At 42.4% G+C, this 20,998-nt stretch overlaps 1 protein-coding gene across 9 annotated transcripts in view; it reads left to right on the top strand.

The window, feature by feature from the left end:
* Positions 1 to 20,998, top strand: part of Fry (FRY microtubule binding protein) — a 356,445-nt gene that overhangs the window by 263,158 nt on the left and 72,289 nt on the right. For all 9 annotated transcript variants that reach the window (XM_051205273.1, XM_051205274.1, XM_051205268.1 and 6 more), the window contains 11 exons: positions 2,015 to 2,072; positions 4,006 to 4,097; positions 4,347 to 4,519; positions 6,006 to 6,166; positions 8,088 to 8,198; positions 8,970 to 9,124; positions 10,490 to 10,589; positions 10,819 to 10,990; positions 17,377 to 17,633; positions 18,892 to 19,038; positions 20,727 to 20,895. In XM_051205273.1, the coding sequence (XP_051061230.1) occupies positions 2,015 to 2,072; positions 4,006 to 4,097; positions 4,347 to 4,519; positions 6,006 to 6,166; positions 8,088 to 8,198; positions 8,970 to 9,124; positions 10,490 to 10,589; positions 10,819 to 10,990; positions 17,377 to 17,633; positions 18,892 to 19,038; positions 20,727 to 20,895 (1,595 nt within the window). The remainder of the gene's footprint in view (positions 1 to 2,014; positions 2,073 to 4,005; positions 4,098 to 4,346; positions 4,520 to 6,005; positions 6,167 to 8,087; positions 8,199 to 8,969; positions 9,125 to 10,489; positions 10,590 to 10,818; positions 10,991 to 17,376; positions 17,634 to 18,891; positions 19,039 to 20,726; positions 20,896 to 20,998) is intronic.

The following is a 20,998-nucleotide window of genomic DNA, read 5'->3' as shown; positions in this document are numbered from 1 at the left end:
ATATTTCTATAAAGCATGTTTGTAACTCAGTCAACCTGGCTTTGTGATCTTGTAGTTAGATGTCTGAGGCAGTGGCAAAGCCTTGTGGTAGAGATGGCATGAAGTGTTATTGCACACTAGTTCTGGTATTTACCCATGACATAAAGATGAATATGAATGAGGGTAACATTAAATAAAAGATTCCTAACATCTCACCCTGAACAGTTAATAAAAATTACAAGTTCTCATCACCAGAGTACCAATTAACTAACATTCAGCCAGTTATTGATTAGATTAGCTTTCAAAAGATAACTCACAATTCCTGAAATCAGTCAATGATCTTTCCCAAAGAATGCGAAGTCCCCTAGCACAGCTTGCCTTCTCTCTGTATCCCTGGAGGTAGATGCTGCCATTCGGCTAACCAGACACAGGCATCTGGAAAAGCTTTGTGAGCCTCGGTTTGCACAGCTACAAGCTTAGTACAACAACTGAAATAAAATATTTCTCCCTCCCCCTGTCCCTCTCTCCCTCCTCCTCTCCTCCCCCTTTCCCTTCCCCTCCCCCTCCCCTCCCTGATAAAACAATTTGAGCATCTGGACCAATGCTCAGAGTTAGTTAAGAGCACTGACTGCCCTTGCAGAGGATCTAGGTTCAATTTGCAGCACCCTCTTCTGGTTTCCATGTGTACTGCATGCATGTGGTTCAGCTACTCATGCAGGAAAAACACCCATACCCATAGAAGTAAAATTATTATTTTTTAATTTTAAGTCAATTTGATGCAATGGAATCTGCCCCATAATTTGCTAAGAGGATACATTAGGTGTGTGTATTCACATAAAAAAATTGGTAAATAACTGACAAGTAGAAGAGGGTTGTTAATATTATTAACAATTACTAATATTACAGATTATTAGTGTTACATATAGTTATACTCATAAAACATCCTTTGATATTTTATTGTTATTGGCATTATGAGATTCTTTGATGAAGGAATTCTGTCTTTATCTGAGCAATGGAGACTAAACAGCAGATTTTTTCTCTCTGTGCAGAGTGGCATAGACTCTCATTAGCTTTCCTGATTTCCTAGAGGGGATGCTTAGTAATCATGAGTATGGCATGCAGATTCCAAACTTGTCTAGCTGCAAGCTAGCTCTCTGTTTTAACATAGCAATTCAGAAATAATTTTCCAAAAAAGACAATTTATAACAAGTATAAACAATAATTGGATATGGGAGGGTGAGATGCATGTGTATATATGGGGTGTATAAAGTATATGTATATACATATGCATATAATACACATACAAAATAATTATGTAAGCCTGGCATTGGTGGCGCACACCTTTAATCCCAGCACTCGGGAGGCAGAGGCAGGCGGATCTCTGTGAGTTCAAGGCGAGTCTGGTCTACAGAGCCAGTTCAAGGACAGCCTCCAAAGCAATACAGAGAAACCCTGTCTCGAAAAAACCAAATAGTAATTATTATTATTATGTGTAGATACATACATGTAATATATTTATAACACAGAGAAATGTAATAAGATATATATTAAAACGTTTTCACTATACATGGAAGGTTTTAGTGAAAACTGCACTATTTTATCTCTTGCTCTGATTTGCATCTATTGTATAATCCAAGTATAAGCTTGGCTCTGAAATACAGGTTTCATGCTTTAAATTTGTTGTGTGTCTGTCTCCTGAGTACAGGCCCCCAAGGGAGTTGAATATTGACCCTCTCTCCTGCTGATTGGACTGAGATGTTTTCTAAGAACAGAGACTCATAGCCAGTCCTGAAGTACACTGGATTTAGTAAATACTTAGGAGAAACTATTTCATTGTCCAGACACGGTGTTCTGCCCAATCCATGTGCACAGCCCTGGAATGGGGACAGATAGATAACATATGTACAGAGAAACACCCATGGAGATGTCACAGGAGGTTTTGATTGGTAGCCAAGTGAAATAATTACATTATTTATGCTGAAATGGATATGTTGGTGACAAATTTTATATCAACATCAAACTTTCCCCTCTGTAGAGAACTGGTTGAAGAACTCCATCCACTAATGAAGGAGGCTCTAGAGAGAAGGCCAGAGGTAAGGTTCAGAGGTCCCATCTTGAAGGCCCGGCCCATTTGGACAGTGGTGTGAACCTTAAGTCCCCTTGTTGTCCTTTAAAAAACACAAACACTCCACCTTGCTTCTAACAGTGAACCGTAATACAGTGGATTTTGTCATTTTCATTAATTTTCAAAAGTTAAGTAATTCAAATTTTAAAAAAATCTTCTTTTTTAAATGCACAAATGCAAAACAACTTATGTAGCCATGTGGGTGTGTTTATATTATTTTGCAAAATTTAATTTTGGTTTTTAGTTTGCTTGGGTTTTTGTTTATCAAACCAGAGCCAGGCAGCGGTGGTGCACACTTTTAATCCCAGTACTCAAGAGGCCGAGGCAAGTGGATCTCCATGAGTTTGAGGACATCCTGGTCTGCAGAATGAGTTCCAGGACAGCCACGGCTGTTAAGCAGAGAAATCATGTTTTGAAAAAAAACAGGAATCAATTACCAAGGATACCTTGTCTCATTTAGCTTATAAGATATATATATATATATATGTATATATATATATATCCCTCAATGTTATTATCCCCAAAATGAATCCATCCCAGAATTTACTTACAATGCACCAAGACTGAAAAATAGTAATATTAAAAATGAAGCTTCCCATAGATGTAATACAAGAAATAGCAGAAATCTGGGGACACAGTTCTTGAGAGCACACTGCCTGCTCTTCCAGAGGGCCCAAGTCACTCACAACTGTCTGTAACTTCAGTTCCGGAGAATCTGGTGCTCTCTTCTGGCTTCCATGGGCACTGCACACACTGGCTACACTGGCATACATATAGGCAAAATGTTCATACACCTAAAAATAAGTACTTTTAAAAAAAGAAGAAGAAGAAGCAGAAATTTAGCAGCCTGAAGAATAGCATGCACTCACTGAGCAGACAGTGGAGATTGTCAACATACTCTGTCCTCTCCTGGCACTCCAGTCACTGGCAACTTGGGACATGAAATGCACACTCAACATTTCCACCTCTTATATTCTTGTTTTTAAGATTTATTTATTTACTTACTACGTACACGACACTCTGCCTCCATGTATGCCTCACATCAAGAGAGGGCACCACGACTCATTATAGATGGTGGTGAGCCATCATGTGGTTGCTGGGGATTGAACTCGGGACCTCTGGGAGAGCAATCAGTGCTCTTAACCAATGAACCATCTCTCCACACCCTCTTATATGTTCTTACTTGCTCACTTACATATTGGGAGCAGTCTTTGGGGGGGGGCTTCAATCAGAGCCAGCTGAGCGGCCCCAAGTACAAACCTGATTGGGGGAGTGCGGATGAGGGAAAAGCTAGCTATAGACAATAAAGAAAGAGAGACAGATAAAGGGCAGGAGGGCGGATCAGTCAATACTGAAATGCCATGAGTTTATTTTTCACCACTCTTATATACCATAACCAAAAAGGGGAACACGGTATCATGTATATGGAACAAACAGACTTTTCTTCCGCACTTATTCTAAGGGTTCAGTAACCACACCTTAGCTCCAATTTCTTGTTCCCTAGCCTTGAGGCCAGGAGTAGCCACACCTCAGATTCAATTCCTCCTTCCTTGGCCTTGACAGGCAGGAGTAGCCACAGCTCAGATTCAGGTCTGTTGTTATTTAGAATAAGACAGCCAAAGCATCCTTCTATAGCCAGGTCTTTGACCTTTAGGTCTTATGACTTGCTGACAGCTTTGAACTCTCTGCCCTTGCGCCAAGATGGAGTGCGGCCATCTTTATGGGCACTCACACTTATGTTGCTTTCCTGACAGCTTGTAATAACTGGCATTGTCTCTACTGACTAGGAAAATGGGACAGTACATCCCCCTTACTTAGAAAACTTGACAATACTAAATTACACCCTAAAGTTCCAATAGTATTATCCTTGACTATAAGTGGAATTACCTCTTTCTACACAGAACAAGAAACGTCGAGAACGGAGAGACTTACTGAGACTACAGCTGCTTCGGATATTCGAACTTCTGGCAGATGCAGGGGTGATAAGTGACAGGTGGGGACAAATGACTGAGCTCACTTCCTTTTGCCAACACCCCCTTTTCCCATTCTTCTTGTCCTTTCATATATATTTCGTCAACAAAGGTTTTGCTAAATTGCCCTTATCTTTTTCCGTACTCCATTCACAGTACACATAAAGACCAGATGTACTACTGTGTGAATTCTAACGGTTAGTACTGCCTTCATGATGCATTTGATACTTCGTTATCACGTGTCTAAAGGCTCCCCTTCCCCTTCCTTCCAGCACAAACGGAGCCTTAGAGAGAGACACCTTGGCCCTTGGGGCGCTGTTCTTGGAGTACGTGGACTTGACCCGAATGCTCTTAGAAGCTGAAAATGACAAAGAAGTTGAAATTCTTAAAGACATTCGAGCGCATTTTAGCGCCATGGTTGCCAACTTGATTCAATGTGTTCCAGGTAATCCGTCATTTTAAGTTACCTTTGGACTGGATAAAGCATTTACATTCCTCATGACCGTTCTTTCCTAATGGCCTGCGTATAGGTCTAGGTTAGTTTCTTTGTTTATTCTAAGACACTGAAAATATAGATGAGACCAAGTCACCTTGACTTAGCGGAGTCACCAAGGGAACTGTCAGGATCGCTTTGGTATTGTGCATGTCAGTTCTGTCTTGGCTTTGGTCCTGGTCTGAAAATGAACTGATGTCATTTTAAAGGAAGGGATTCAGAGGAACCTTCCCACAGGCTTCATTTTCTCCTGTTACCTCTGTGCAACAGCCCCATTCCTTCAATGAGGACACTAGCTAGAATTCTGCAACACGGAATACGTTTTGCATATGGTTAAACTGTTACATCTTGCAAAGCCTAGCTCCCAGGCCACATAGATATGAAACGTTTTTCATTCTGATAGAGGCATATGAAACCAAGTAAATGGTTGACTTGCTATAAAAGTTACTCAGATTATAAATTTGGGGTATAATTGTAAAAACAACTTAGCTAATGTGCCTTTTTGTTATTTTGATATTGTTATTGACTGGATTGGTCCACCTCATTTTTACAAGCCTTAAAGTACAATTTAAGCTTGACTTCCTCTTCGGCAATGTGAAGTATATGTTTTTGAAATGGTGTATATTATATTCTACTAGGTTCTCCCAAATAACAGGGAACAGTGGTCACAAAAATTCATTCTATATACACAAAACCTGAGTTACAGCAGTGATTCGCAAACTGTGGGCGGTGACTGCTTTGGGGTCAAATATCAGATATCTTACATATTCAATATTTACATTATGACTGTCATAACAGTAGCAAAATTACAGTGATGAAGTAGCAACTAAGTGATTTTATGGTTGGGGTCAGCACAGCATGGGGTATTAAAGGGTTGCAGCATTAGGAAGGTTGAGAAGCACTGAGTTAGGGCTTCTGCAAGTCACAGTGTCTCTCTCTCCTCTTACTCTGAGTATAAAGGGTACACACATACAAAGGAAAGTTGTTTTGTATTTAAAAAGTCAAGCTTCTGTAGCTAAAGAAAACCGGACTTAGGCTGCTGGCAGCAAAGCTCACTGGGAAAGCGTGTGTTGCGCATGCTCAAAGCCCACTTTCTAGCCCCAGCTCCAAGCCAAGGAAAGGGCTGACAGGAGAGATGGGATCAGATACTGCTGCTCATGCAGAGGGTCTAAAGTAAGTTCCCAGCACCTATATCAAACAGCTCACATGTAACTCCAATGCAGGTGATACAACACCTTCTGGCCTCTGTGGGCACTTGTATTCATGGACACCTACCCACCCACAGAAAAACACATATACATATAATTAAAATTAAAAAAAAAAAAAAACTTCAGGAAAAGTGGAAATTTTTCCTTCCCCCCACAAGTTGAGCATAATATTCAATAGCGCTACAGTTGTCTTCATCTAACGGACACTGGCTCTGTGTTGTTCTCTCTAGTTCATCACAGAAGATTTCTCTTCCCCCAGCAAAGCCTGAGACACCACCTTTTCATCTTGTTCAGCCAATGGGCGGGCCCCTTCAGCATCATGTTTACACCTCTGGATCGCTACAGTGACAGGAACCACCAGATAACCAGATACCAGTACTGTGCCCTAAAGGTTGGTTCTCAGCACCAATGCTTTTCTTTGTCACGTTAACAGCCGTGCCTTAAAAACAGCTAAAGAAGCAATATAATACAATGAAATACGCATACAAATAAAAAGAAAATTTAGACAGATATGTGCACACACCTGTCAATATAAATTCAATAATTTCAAATGCATAATTGGAGATGTGTCCAAAGACATAAGCACTCCAGCTGGGCTCACAATTGCAGAATGTAAAATGTTGTCAAGTTATTGCTTGTATCCACAGAACAGCTTTGCCTACTTACCCCTGAGGTTACTACATTCCTAATTAACACCCAATCTAAGAGAGGGGGAAACATAGTCAACCAACCACTTCATTCCCTTTTCATCTTATCCTATCCTAGACAGCCACACTGCGAAGAACTTCAAATCTGAAGCAGTGTGGTCATTGTATCAGTTACTATTCCATCACTGGGACGAAATGCCATGACCAAAAGCAACTTACAGAAGAATAAGTTTGTTTCTGCTTGTGGTTCCAGAAGGCTGGCATCTGTAATGGTGGGAAAACATAGCAGGCTGACAGGAGCATGGAGCTGGCAGTCTTTAACACACACACACACACACACACACACACACACACACACACACACACACACACACACACACCACACCCGGAAAGCAGAGAAAGCAGGAAGCAGAGAGGGGCTAAAAACTGCCATAGCCCACCCACAGTGATGATGTACTTCTTCAGTCAAGGTTCCTTATCCTCCTCAAGTGCTACCAACTGAGGGACATTTCTCATTCAAACCATTGTGGTCTTGCAGCCTAACATCCTTTAGAGAGGTAACTGTGTCGGCTGTTATCTGCACCATAAGTTATTGGTTGACACTTATATACAACCCATTGGTTGCCTTTAAATGGTTGGCCTGACAGCCAAGCGCAGTCAAAATCTCCTTCTCTTACTCTCTCTTCCCATTCCCCCTCCCCCCAAAGGGACCTAAAGTATATATTCTTATTTTTTTTAAACTTTTGATCAATGATCACAAGTATTTCCATACTATGCAAAATAAAACAGCTAGATCTGCCTTACAAGCAGAATTTACTCACTTGAAACAACTAAAAGAAATGTGATTTGAACTATGGTAAAATAATCATTTTGTTTTACTCGTTCTTTATAAACATGCATTATAATCACAAATATATATATATATATATATTTATATATATATATATATATATATTTATATCCATGAAGCTATAGAGTATGATTCTTTTAATCTTTAAAATTGAAATCTGGGCTGGGTGTTGGTGGTGCTGGCCTTTTATCCAAGCACTTGGGAGGTAGAGACAGGCAGATCTCAGCGAGTTTGAGGCCAGCCTGGTGTACAGAGTGAGTTCCAGGGCAGCCAGGGCTACACAGAGAAACCCTATCTCTAAAAACCAAAAAGAAAAAAAAAATGAAATCTCATGGTGGAGGAATTTTTATTGACTCTACTAAAGCATGCTTTCAAAACCCAGGAAGAATAACTGTTACTAAAGAATTGCCATGGAGCCAGGCATGGTGGCACGCCTGTGATCCTAGCATTCAGGCAGTCCAGGCTGGAGGATTGCAAGTTCAATGCTAACCTGGGCTACATACTGAGACTTTGTTTCTAAGGTATGAAAGAGGAAGCCCAGATTTTCCTCTTGGCATTCTTTTTGTTTGTTTTTATTTTTGTTTTTTGAGACAGGGTTTCTCTGTGGCTTTGGAGGCTGACCTGGCACGAGCTCTGTAAACCAGGCTGGCTTCAAACTCATAGAGATCCGCCTGCCTTAGCCTCCCGAGTGCCGGGACTAAAGGTGTGAACCACCACAGTACCGGCTTCCTGTTGTATTCTTTAAATCCAGTTGGATACTAGCTTTGTTTGTTACTCCAGACTCCACCTCCAGGCTTCACGGTTTCTCATTCCAGGCAATGTCAGCGGTGCTGTGCTGTGGCCCTGTTTTTGACAATGTCGGCCTCTCTCCGGACGGCTATCTGTATAAGTGGCTTGACAATATTCTGGCTTGTCAAGACTTACGAGTAAGTATGAGTCAGAAATACATTGCTTTTCAACATTTCTGAAGTTCTTCATGGGTTGAGTTTCTGAAATGCAAGCACCATGCACATACTACCTTTCCCCCACAGCCACAGGAGTTCGGATATGTATTTAGGTACATTGTGCTCTAATGTGCCAGGCTCAGAAAAAGTACAGCATCATTTTCCCAAACTGACCGCAAACCCAAGCGATAAAGGGAGTCTCCAAACAGCTCACATAATTTGAATATAAACGACATCCCTTATTCTCAGTACCATTAAACTAGCAATGAGCTGGAGAGAGATGGCTCAGTGCTGAAGAGTGCTGGCTGCTCTTGGGGAAGACCTGGATTGAGTTCCCACCACCCACACTGGGAAGCCCACCACCACCCCCCTCCAGAGAATCCAATGCCCCCTCTGGCCTCCTCAATCACCCATGTGCATGTACACAAATACACAGAGAGACAGGCCCCCACACACATATAATTAAAAATTAACCTTTTATATATACTTCCAGATAAATAGCAATGCTAACTGGAAATCATCTTTAAGTGAAACATAATGGAAATATTAAGTTAGTGATTAGTAAACAAAGCCTTACTTAAAATGAAATTATTAAAAATATAAATGCAGCCGGGTGGTGATGGCGCACACCTTCAATCCCAGCGAGGGCTCTCACTCCACTTTGTTCACTTATATGAACTACATTCCATCATATGAATTTCACTAGAATGTTTCCTCATGGACTAGGAAGAACTGATTTGTTTCCGTCCCCAGGTTCATCAGCTTGGCTGTGAAGTTGTCATCTTGCTCCTGGAACTTAATCCCGACCAAATAAACCTTTTTAATTGGGCCATCGACCGGTGCTACACAGGTTCCTACCAGCTTGCATCCGGCTGCTTCAGAGCCATAGCGACTGTGTGTGGAAACAGGTATGAGTTTCTGTAACTAGTGGTTAGTGGCAGTCTCCGTGATGCTTGCTCTCCATGATGTGAGGAGTAGCTGAGTGTTGGGCAGTTATCTTTACAGTGCATCCTGTGAAAGCCCAGAACTTCTGTGTCCCCACAGACAAGCTCCCCGCTCTACATGTCCATGGTACTGTTAATTGCATTTGCTCAGGGGATAGTTCTCATGGTGTCCTTCCTTTGAAGTGCCCGGACAGTCACTGTGAAGTGTGAGACCCGAATTTGAAAATAATAACGATGATATGCTGAAGGAATGAAAGACATGTGGATGGGTGTCCTGATCGTGTTAATGGTTAGCCAGCTGCCCACCAAATCAAACCCAGGAGACACAGGATGGTTTAAATCCCCTGTGCTCAGGACTTCAGAAGGAAAGCAGGAAGGAGAAGTGGTGGCTAAGAGTCTGAATATTACACTTATTTGGAAACGTACTGATTGGAACCCAGGGCCTCCACCACCGAGTCACACACCAGCCCAAAGAGTAGGCTTCTAAAACCACCGTCCTTATTGTACAACAAGCAAGTTCATGAGCCGGCGGTTGGTGGCGCATGCCTTTAATCCCAGCACTTGGGAGGCGGAAGCAGGTGGATCTCTGTGAGTTTGAGGCCAGCCTGGTTTACAGAGCGAGTTTCAGGACAGCCTCCAAAACAATACAGAGGAACCCTGTCTCGGGGGGAAAAAAAATCAAGTGTGTTCATGAAGCCATTTGGCACTACAACTTAATAAGTATAACGACATCATGTCTAGGTTAAACTCCTCAAGAGAGAGCATATGGTTTAGGAAAGTGAAGAGAATAGAATATTCAAAAGGCTTCATGTAGGGACTGAGAGATTCCTCCATAATTAAGAGCATGCATTACTGTTGCAGACAACCTGCGTTCAGTACCACCTCCCATATCAAGGAGGTCACCACCTTCTGTAATTCCAGACCTAGGTGATCTGATGCTGGCTCTCCAAGCACCTACCCGCATGAGTGTGATGTACATACACACACTCAGATACACAAGCTCAGATACACATAACAATATATAAATAAAGGAGTCTTCCCAAAAAAGGACAGGGCAGTGTCAGTCCTAAGGACTCAAGTCAATATGCCACCCTTGACGGTTTTCTTTTCTTGTCTTTTTGAGAAAGTGTTTCTCTGTGTAACAGTCCTAGCTGTTACACTTGCTGTCCTAGAACTTGCTCTGTAGACCAGGCTGGCCTTGAACTCAGAGATCTGCCTGCCTCTGCCTCCCAAGTGCCAGGATTAAAGGCATGCTCCACCATAGACTTTTGAGAGGGGACAATCTATCCAGCTTACCAGTCAGGCTGTGTTTTGCTATTTCCCCCCCAGGAACTATCCCTGCGACATAGTGACCCTGCTGAACCTTGTTCTTTTCAAGGCCTCTGACACCAACAGAGAGATTTATGAAGTCTCCATGCAGCTCATGCAGGCACGTATCGTTTACCCATGTGTAAAAGCTCCATCCTTATGCCCAGAGTGTGTTTACTTGTTTCTATGCATCATGTGAAGAGGAAGCGTGCATTCAGTGTTCTCCAGACATAGTGGTTAACTGATTCTGTATGAAGGGAAACGTATTTGTCACATCATTACCAATTTTGGTTAGATGTAAACCTTCCTGAAGTTAATCCTGTTTTGGCGTGTTTCTTAACTCCTCGTAGATCCTTGAAGCAAAGCTTTTTGTGCACTCCAAGAAAGTTGCTGAACAAAGGCCTGGCAGTATTCTGTATGGAACTCATGGGCCGTTGCCACCTCTCTACAGTGTGTCGCTAGCCCTCCTGTCCTGTGAACTGGCCCGGATGTACCCCGAGCTCACTCTTCCCCTCTTCTCAGGTACCAACCAGTTGTCAGGAGTGACATGTGTCCTCATGTCTCCTGTTTCTATTACAGTTTACTGTCAGACATTGGTGCTAAATTCGTGGGTCAGAATTGCTAAGGGCTGAATCTAATTACATATAAAAGCAAATTCAAGAAAATCTTTAAGCTTTTCATTTTATGAGTATCTGCCTGATTGGGTATCTGTGAACCATGAGTGTAGTGCTGATGGAGGCCAGAAGAGGGTGTCGGATCCCCTGGGAGTGGAGATACAAACAGTTGTGAGCTGCCCTGTGGGTGTTGGGTGGAACTTAAACCCAGGTCCTCTGGAAGAGCAGCCAATGTGCTTAACCACATCTCAAGAATATCTTTAAATGTTTTTTTTAAAGCGTGATTAGTTAAAGCAACATAAGTATAAATATGAACCTGACAAATGCAAAAGATTCTTAGGTCAGTAAACACACGTACGTGTGTGTGTGTGTGTGTGTGTGTGTGTGTGTGTGTATGTGTTATATATGTGTGTATATCCCAAAGAAATTCTATTATATACTTAAAATAACTCATAATTATTTACTTAATTAATAATGATGTTAGATATTTTATCTTATTATACTTTATATTATTATACTATTATGCTATATTATGCTATTAATATATCTATGTAATTGTTAATATATTTTAAGTGCTATATTATAATATAAATTATTATATTTTATATTATTATAGTGATGTTACACATATAACTTGCCCCCTCCTCAGCAATCTATCTTCACAAATAACTTTTGTGAGAATGGGATCTCAAAAGGTGTTTTTCCTGACTAAAGCTATGTGGCACCTTGCCAAGAGGCAGACTCTGTCCAGACTGTACCTCATCTTCCATCTGCATCCCCAGCACCTAAGCCCCACTCCTCCTCAGCCACACCTGCTTCTGCTCACAGTTCTTCAGCTACACAAAGCCACATCTGTAGGATGCTTCCCACTCAAACATCTCTGCATGACTGTACTGAAATAATTGGTAATAATAGTGCCTTGCATTTGTTGGGTGCCTGAAGTGTGCAAAGCTCTCTGCTGGACCACTCATGTGCATTGCTTGCTTGCATTTTGATTATTGAACCAGAAGGGCCAGGAAAGACTTCCCAGCTGGTGTCTGAGCTGCAGTTGGAAAGAAGAAAGTTACTAGGCAGAGAGGCAGGTGATGGAAACAACAGGCCAAAGGGATAGCACATGGCTTGGTTTAGAGCAAGGTTCTCAACCTGTGGGTTGTAACCCCCTTTGGAGGTCAAATGACCTTCACATGCCTGGGTTGCTTAAGATGATCAGAAAACATGGATATTTACATTATAGTTCATAACAGTAGCAAAGTTACAGTCACAAAGTAGCAATGAGATAATTTTATGGTTGAGGGTCACCACAGCATCAAGAAGGTTGAGAACCACTGTTGTAGGGGAATAGAACAGCACAGTGTCCTGGGAAGTTGCATAGAGGGCAGTGTGAAAACCATTGACAAATCCCATAAAAAGACAAAACTGGAAGCCATAATATATAGTCAGAAGATCTGGTGCAGACCCGAGCAGGCCCTGGGCATGTGATTCAGTTTCTGTGAGCGCATATGAGCTTTGGTCATGTTGACTTCGAGGGCCTTGTTCTGGTGTCCTGCATCCACTCTTACACTCTTTCCACCTCATCTTCCATATGACTCCCTGAGCTCCGAGGGGAGGTATTTGATGAAGACACTCCTTTTGACTGAGTGTTGCAAGGTCTCTCATTCTCTGCATAATGTCTGGCTGTATGTGTCTGTGTTTATTCCTATCTTCCACAGGAGGAAGCTTCTCTGAGGATAGCTAAACAAGCCACTGATCTTTGAGTACATCAGACTATCATTAGGAGTCATTGTATCACTACATTTCTCTCTCTCTCTCTCTCTCTCTCTCTCTCTCTCTCTCTCACTCTCACCCTCTCTCTTGCTCTCTCACTCTTGCTCGCTCTCTCTCTTTAGACCAGTATTATTTGGTTTTACCTTACATCTCTGGGCTATCTAGTCTAAGGTTCTTGGTCACCCAAGCAGTGTTGGGTATGAGATCCATCTCATGGAGTTGGCCTGAAGTTGCTTGGTTGCTCCTACAATCTCGTGCCACTATTGCGATAGCATATCTTGCAGTCAGGACACCATTGGAGAGATAAAGGATTTGTTGCAGGCATGGTATTTATGTTTTTCTTTTTACATGTGCAGAGTATGCTTCTGTACCAAAGATGTTGGAATATAGGGGTAAAGGCTTTACTCAGGCACTGGCTCAACTTCTCCGTCTTCAATGAGTTGTGTCGCTGTTGTCTTCGCAATGGGGCCTTGATGTTAGTTTGTGGAGAGCAACCTATAGTCTTGGCAACAGCCTGGGTTATTTGGGGATTCCCATGGGGCCCCTTTGGCCAACAACTCCATTAGATGTAACCTAATTGCGGTACTAGAAGTTTCATTTGGTGAAAGAGATGGCCAACTGGGACTCTGTCTCCCCCATTATTCAGCTATTATGTTTATATTGCTTTCATATATGTATGTATTTTAGGGAGTTTCTACTGCATTAGATTTCCATATTTTTATGGTATTCTTTTTTTTTTTTTAATGGTCTCTGATTCTTGTGCCTTCTGGGTTCTTTTCCTTCTGTTGGTTTGTCTTGTCCAACTTCAATGTGATAGATTTTGTTTTATATTATTGTATTTTATTTTGTTACTTTAAAAAATGAATGAATAACTTAAAAACCTAACTACTAGGGTAAAGGTGACTGCAATCCCAGGATGAGCTTTTTTGGAAGAGCAAGATTGGAGCCAGTTTATTAGCTGGGATGCCGAGCTGGTAAAGAGGGGGCAGCTGGCAGATGGGGAGGGGAGAGATAAATCTAGGCTGACAGGCAGCAAAGCCCTGAGGATGAAATGCAACGGTTTCTCCCTTCTTCTAAGCAACCCCCACCCTTGATTTATGGAGAAATTTTGAAAGGACGTGTAAACATTAACAGGACCTAGTGGCTTCCTAAACTGCCTGTGCTGTTACAGACCCTGTGGTGACAGTTCACTGCCTGTAACTTCAGGTGACCTAATTACTTAAAAGCAGCTGAACAAGTTGTACAGGTCCTACCTAAGGGACCTGGGAAACATGCACAGCAGCCCCCAACATCCCCACCCCCTCATATTTTGCTTGCTTTCTGTATCTCCCAGAGAGTTGACTCAATATTGAAACCCAGCATGTATATCAGCACTAGTCTGATGCCTCCAGCCAACACTCCACTTTCTTGGCCCTCGCATCCAGGACACAAAATGCAATGAACAAAATAAATGATCTGTGTCATGTGTTAGAAGCTGGCCATTGCTACAAAGTTAATACACTTTTCCTCTTAAGATGTATGTATTTATTACGTATGCAGTGTTCTGTCTGCATGTGTTCCTGCAGGCAGGTCTGAAGAGGGCACCAGATCTCATAACAGGTGGTTGTGAACCACCATGTGGATGCTGGGAATTGAACTCAGGATCTCTGGAAGGGCAGCCAGTGCTCTTAACCTCTGAGCCATCTCCCCAGCCTAGTCCATACATTTTTATGCCATTGTTTAGAGACAGATATTTTTAATGTTCTGCTCTCTCTTCCTCTCCCCTCCCCTCTCCCCTCTCTCTGTCTTTCTCAGATAGATTTTTCCTATAGAATGTAAACAGCTCTTCTGTGACAGAATTATATTTTTGTAACCAGAAATCATTTTCTTCCACCAAATCCTCAGTTTGGTGCCCTTTGTCACCTGTCACTTTCTCCCTTGCCCCTGAGTTATTTGTCAGTGTAATTTGTCACAGAGGGTCTTTCCCAGGCCCAAGAACTTCACTCCTTTTTTACTTATTTAAAAAAAAAATTGTTGAGAATTTCATACACTAGTAATGTATTTATATGATTTCCACTCCTTCTGCTCCAAGTCCTCCCGTGTCCCCTCAGCTCCCACTCAAAGTCATGACCTCTCCTTATTACATCCATATTAATGTATACATACATATAATATTGACCACACCCCAAACACACATACATCAGTGGGTCGATTATGTTGCTCATATATTTAGGGCTGATCATACTCCTAAGAAGTCTTCATCCTATCAGAACCAACAGCTTGCCCTAGTGAATGCTCAGCCAGTGGGATTAATGGATGTTCTGATGCAGTAAGATGCAAGTATCTATCAACCTAGCCAGAGTGTGTGTGTCATAATGTGTAGGCTATAAGTTAAATACTCTGGGGACCAGCCAGATGGCCAGTTAACTCCTGAGCCCCATGTGGCAGAGGGAGAGAATCAACTTCGGCAAGTGACCCTCTGTGTGCCATGGCATGGAACCCACACATGCACAGTAGGTAAAAAATAGAGGGGATGGAGAGATGGTTTGATGGTTAAAAGCATTGGCTCTTGCAAAGGATCTGGGTTCAAATCCAGTGCTCTCTTCTAACCTCTGTGGGCACCAAGATTGTGTATGGTACACATACATACACACATAAGTGCAAGATAAGTATTCATAGTCAGCAGGGTGTTGGTGGTGCATGCCTTTAATTCCAGCACTTGGAAGGCAGAGGCAGGTGGATCTCCGTGAGTTCGAGGCCAGTGTGGTCTACACAGCTAGTTCCAGGACAGGTTCCAAAACAACAAAAGAAAAACCCTGTCTCAAAATAACAAAAATATGAAAAAACAAACAAAAAAACTACAGTATGCATAGTCATAAAAAATATATCAAGCAAATAAATAAATGTAATAAAAATATATATCACTATTTTAAAAAAAGGAAAATTAAGTAATTTTGCATTTTTTGCCTATGTATAAAGTTTTGCACCGTCTGATTGGAACTTTAATTTTAGGAACAGGGCTAAAGCAACTAAATTTTCTATTGGGGACTATTGTTCTTTTGTATTAATGATAGGATAAAGCTGGAGGGGGGGTCCTGCGTGGGGAACCATGGCGGATTCCATGGCAGGTGAGGGTGACCAAGGCAGGGAACAAACATGTCAGGAAGACAGAGCTTGAGTGAGAAGTTTTATTAGAAGGGGAGGGGGGAGGAAGGAAAGAGAAAAGAGGTAAAGAGACACAGAGACATGGAGAGTGGACAGAAGAGGAGAGACAGGAGCAGAAAGACAGGAGAGCAGAGAGAGCAGAAAAGGACATAAGAGCAGAAGAAAAAGCATAAGTGGGCGGAGTCTGTCTTTTAAAGGGGTCCTTTACGCCTGCATGAAGACTAGTAGTCATGGACCCCTGGGCTGATCAGAGCCCTGTCTGAGTGCATTCTGCCAGGTGACAGGAGCAGGCCAGCATGATGCCTGAATCCTTATAGGAGCATCCAAGGGGTAAGCGCTGGATAGTTTCTGGTGCCTGCATTGTTTGGTTACTTAGCAGTCAGGAGCACTGTGAACAAAGTTGCAATTGATGCTTGCTAATAGTGCAGGCTCAGGACTGTGCTTCCTAATTTCTCTTTGGGTAAAACTGGTTCTCTGATAGATCTAAGATGATATCTACCGCATGTCCATAGAGCTGAGCTTCTCCATCTGTAGGACATTTATTCAGACTATAAACCACCACATAGCTGTCAGCACAATAGTGCAGAAACCCCATGGAGAAAGTAACCAGTGAGTGGCCGAGCTAAACAGAGCTTTGGCCTTCAGAATCAAAGCTGACAGAGTGAAATGCAGCGCTCTGTGACACTCCCACATTCTTGGCCATTGCCAAAGAGACTCCATAAGTGGCTTTATCACTTGAGGAGTTCCACATCTCTCTTTATAACAACTAATTCGCATGGGAGACCCTTTGTAAGTCACAAGATTGGAAAGAGTGACCCTGCCCGTCACCGGTCCAGAGCCTGCTAGGAGATAGGTGCTGTATGCTCTGAGACTGCCCTGTAGTGTGTGTGTGTGCCTGGTGTCCCCGTCCCTAACAGTTGTGCAGTGTGAGACCCAGGCATAGGAGATTGCATTTACTTTCCTGACCAACAGATAGAAGAGCCAAGAGGTCACTTCCATGGCTAAGTCACACAGCCGCCCATTCAGCCAGTGTGTGATGGAGCTGGGAGTCGCCGCATGTCCCGCTGACACCCTGCCCCATCCTGTCCCTTATTGTGTATACTCTTTTACTCTTTTTCCACTAACACTGTGAGACTTGTGAGACTTGAACTTGTGAGACTTTCAGCTCAATCCGTGCTTACCAGCCTGCCCTGCCCCTAAGGCACTTTTCCTGTACACAAGGGATCATAGATGAGCCTTAATTTTGTGATTTTGCAGTTCTGAATAGCTATGCTATATGGCAATTCTTTGAGTAAATGCAAACTACTGTTGGCTCAGCCAACTGGTGTTCCTGTTGAATTAGTTTTGGAAAATAATATATAACTTTCCTTTGCCCTGTCGCTTCAGAGGTGAGCCAGAGATTTCCTACAACACACCCAAATGGACGTCAGATCATGCTCACTTATCTGTTGCCATGGCTACACAACATCGAATTGGTGGACAGCAGACTCCTCCTCCCAGGGTCAAGTCCCAGCAGCCCTGAGGAGGAGGTTAAGGACCGGGAAGGAGAAGTGACCGCCTCTCATGGGCTAAAAGGGAATGGCTGGGGCTCTCCGGAAGCCACGTCACTGGTCCTGAATAACCTCATGTACATGACGGCCAAGGTAACTCAAATAACATGGCTCCACCAGAAACAAAGCCCTGGCTTCACAAAACCTTCACCACAAACCAATAAAATGGCACTTATCATTAAAATAACACAGAGAGGGTGAGTGGTGGTGATGGGTGTACATTTGTACACTGTGATGGTGCACACCTTTAGTCCCAGCACTTGGGAGCCAGGGGCAGGCAGATCGCTGTGAGTTCAAGGCCAGCCTGGTCTACGGAGTGAGTTCCAGGATAGCCAGAACTGTTACACAGAAACCTTGTCTTGAAAAAACAGTGTGTGTGTGTGTGTGTGTGTGTTTACAATGCCAGATATGGAGAGTCTAGAGGTCTAGACCACCCACACCTACATAGTGAGTTTGAGGCCAGCCTGGGCTACATGAGACCCTGTGAAAGGAAGAAAAAGGAAAAGATGTTCATGATATTGCCAGAATAAACTTCCACTTTTTCCAGTATTTAATAAAGAAAGATGATACTATATTCATGGTAACACATTCCTGGTTCAGTTGCCCCATAGAGGACCTGGATTCTGTTCCTATTGTCTAGTTGTGTATGTGGTCTGATAGTTTTGTGAGTTAAAAATAGTTATGTAGCCAGGTGATGGCACATGCCTTTGATCCCAGTACTGGGGAGGCAGAGACAAGTGGATCTCTGTGAATTTGAGGTCAGCCTGGTCTACAGAACAAGTTCCATGACAGCCAGAGCTGTTACACAGACACACACAGACACACAGACTCTCTCTCTCTCTCTCTCTCTCTCACACACACACACACACACACAAAACCTGTCTCACAAAACAAAAAAGAAATTTTTTAATTAAAAAAATAGTTATGATGAGAACTGGGGATGTATCTTGGAGTAGAACTCTTGCATGCAAAAAGCCCAGAGTTCAAACACCCAGCACTGCAGCTAAAGCATCGGGGCATTGTGATGCAAATTTTAGATAGATGAATGGATGGATGGATAGGTAGATAGATGGATGGATAAATGGATAGATGGATGGATGAATACAAACATACATACATACATATATACATATCATGTGTTTGGGGGAAAAATATGGCCTAGTGTTTTTAAGAAATGCTTACATAGGTATTTTACCTAACTTACCTGTGTATTGTAAATTGCTCTCCACCCAAAAAGTGGTATTTTTCTTTCGAATGTTCATCTTCCCCTCCAAATGATTTTAACCAATCATAACCTTCAAAAAAAACTGCACACATTCAGGAAGGCTGTTTTTTCTCTTGTTTGCATTAGTATGGTGATGAAGTCCCAGGACCAGAAATGGAAAACGCTTGGAATGCCCTGGCCAACAATGAGAAATGGAGTAACAACCTAAGGATCACACTACAGTTCCTCATCAGTCTGTGTGGGGTCAGCAGTGACACTGTCCTCCTGCCCTATGTAAGTGACATCCAGGTTTCAGGAGTGCTCATCCATGTTGGGGTTCCCCCTGCTATTTGCAGCTCATACTCTTGGCTCCCACTACAACAGAAGCCTGGTTTTCAAATCCTGCAAACCCCTTGGGGGACCATCCAGGTGGTGCACAAAGGCTCTTTTCTTCTTCCCTAACACAGGCTTCCTGTGCTGCTGTCAGAGGCCCCTGTCAGCCCCCTGGATTAAGTTTCAGGACACAGACACCTGTGAATTGAGAATTAGTCCTCATTCTCTTTTAAATTATTTATTTTTATGTGCATTGGTGTTTTACCTACATGTAGGTCTTAGAGTTACAGGCAGTTGTGAGCCGCCATGTGTGTGCTTGGAATTGAACCCAGGTCCTCTAGAAGAACAGTTAGTGCTCTTAACCACTGAGCCATCTCTCCAGCCCTGAGAATTACTTAAGCTTCCTTTATAAACAGCACCAATATAAAAAAGGCTGAATGTAAAAGATCATATTACTAACAAAAAAAAATGCTTCTGGTTTGCATCTTGACATTATTGAAACAAAAGTCAGCAGACCTGGTGTTTTCTTTTCTTTTTTTTTTTTTAACATTTATTTGTTTTTATTTTACGTGGATGAGTGTTTGTCTGCATGTGTGTATATGCACCGTGTGCATGCAGTTCCCACAGAGATCAGAAGAGGGTGTTGAACCCCCTAAAACTGGAGTTACAAGTTGTGAGCCACTATGTGGGTGCTGGGAATTGAACTCTGACCTTTTCAAGAGCAGCCAGTGCTCTTAAACAATGAGCCATCTCTCCATCCCCAACTAGATTTTTCTTTCCAAGAGTAGGTGATAGGAGAGAAAACAAAGCAGAGATATCTTTATAGTATATGCTGTTTTTACTTGAGGAAGGTTGATCAACAAAATGATAGTAGTTCTAGCACAGACTCGCTTGGCTTCTCTGTGTGTTTTGTGAGTTTATGACTTCCTGTCAATCTGAGAGGCTTTAGCCCCACTGTGGCACATGATTGTAGGGATAGACATCAGGACCTACACTTACTTGACACATTAATATTGTTGATTTTAAAACCTAAAACTTCACAGACAGCTTAAACTTGTTTCTTGTGATAAAGAGGATAGGAGATATCCTGGTTACTACTCTAGTGCTCTGAAGAGGTGACATGACCAAGGCAACTCTTACAAAAGAAAGCATTTAATTCGGTCTTGCATACAGTTTCAGAGGGTTAGTCTATGATCATTGTGGCAGGAAGCACACAGGAATGGTGCTGGGGCAGTGGCTGAGAGCTTTACACCATCTAATCCTTCTCCAACAGTTCTACTATCTGGAGACCAAATATTCAAACATAGGAGACCATGGTTCTCATCCAAACCACCACAGGAGGAGACTGTATTCCATTTTTAGTTTAAAAAAAAAATAGCAGTCATTTTCCCAGAGTGGATACAATAAAAATCATTTTGTCTTATAAGTACCTTATGCCACTAGACACCAGTAAAATTTTACAATGCTTTTGGCTTTAACTGACTCAGTTCACCCTAAGAGTAATTTTTAAAATTGAACCACTCAAGCAGGATAGCAAAGTTAGTTGTCAGACTAACAGTGACAGATGACAAATGTGTTCCAAGATGAGTTAGTTTCTAGCCCAAAGATCTGATGGAAAATACATCTTCCTCTTGTCTTCTTCTTCCAAGATTAAAAGGGTGGCCATCTACTTGTGCCGAAACAACACCATCCAAACTATGGAAGAGCTTCTCTTTGAGCTGCAGCAGACAGAGCCAGTGAATCCCATTGTTCAGCATTGTGACAATCCACCCTTCTATCGATTCACAGCCAGCAGCAAGGCCTCAGCAGCTGCTTCAGGTAGGGACAGGCCACCTGGGCACACACCTTGTCATGCACTGAACAGGTTTGAGCAGGTCTTACTATTCATTTTCCTGGGAATGTGTTCATTTAAGAAGTTGCT

Source organism: Phodopus roborovskii, unplaced genomic scaffold (assembly GCF_943737965.1).
Source record: "Phodopus roborovskii unplaced genomic scaffold, PHOROB, whole genome shotgun sequence".
NCBI lineage: Eukaryota > Metazoa > Chordata > Mammalia > Rodentia > Cricetidae > Phodopus > Phodopus roborovskii.
The sequence above is the reverse complement of the archived record's forward strand: the minus strand, read 5'-3'. Positions and strand labels throughout refer to the sequence as shown.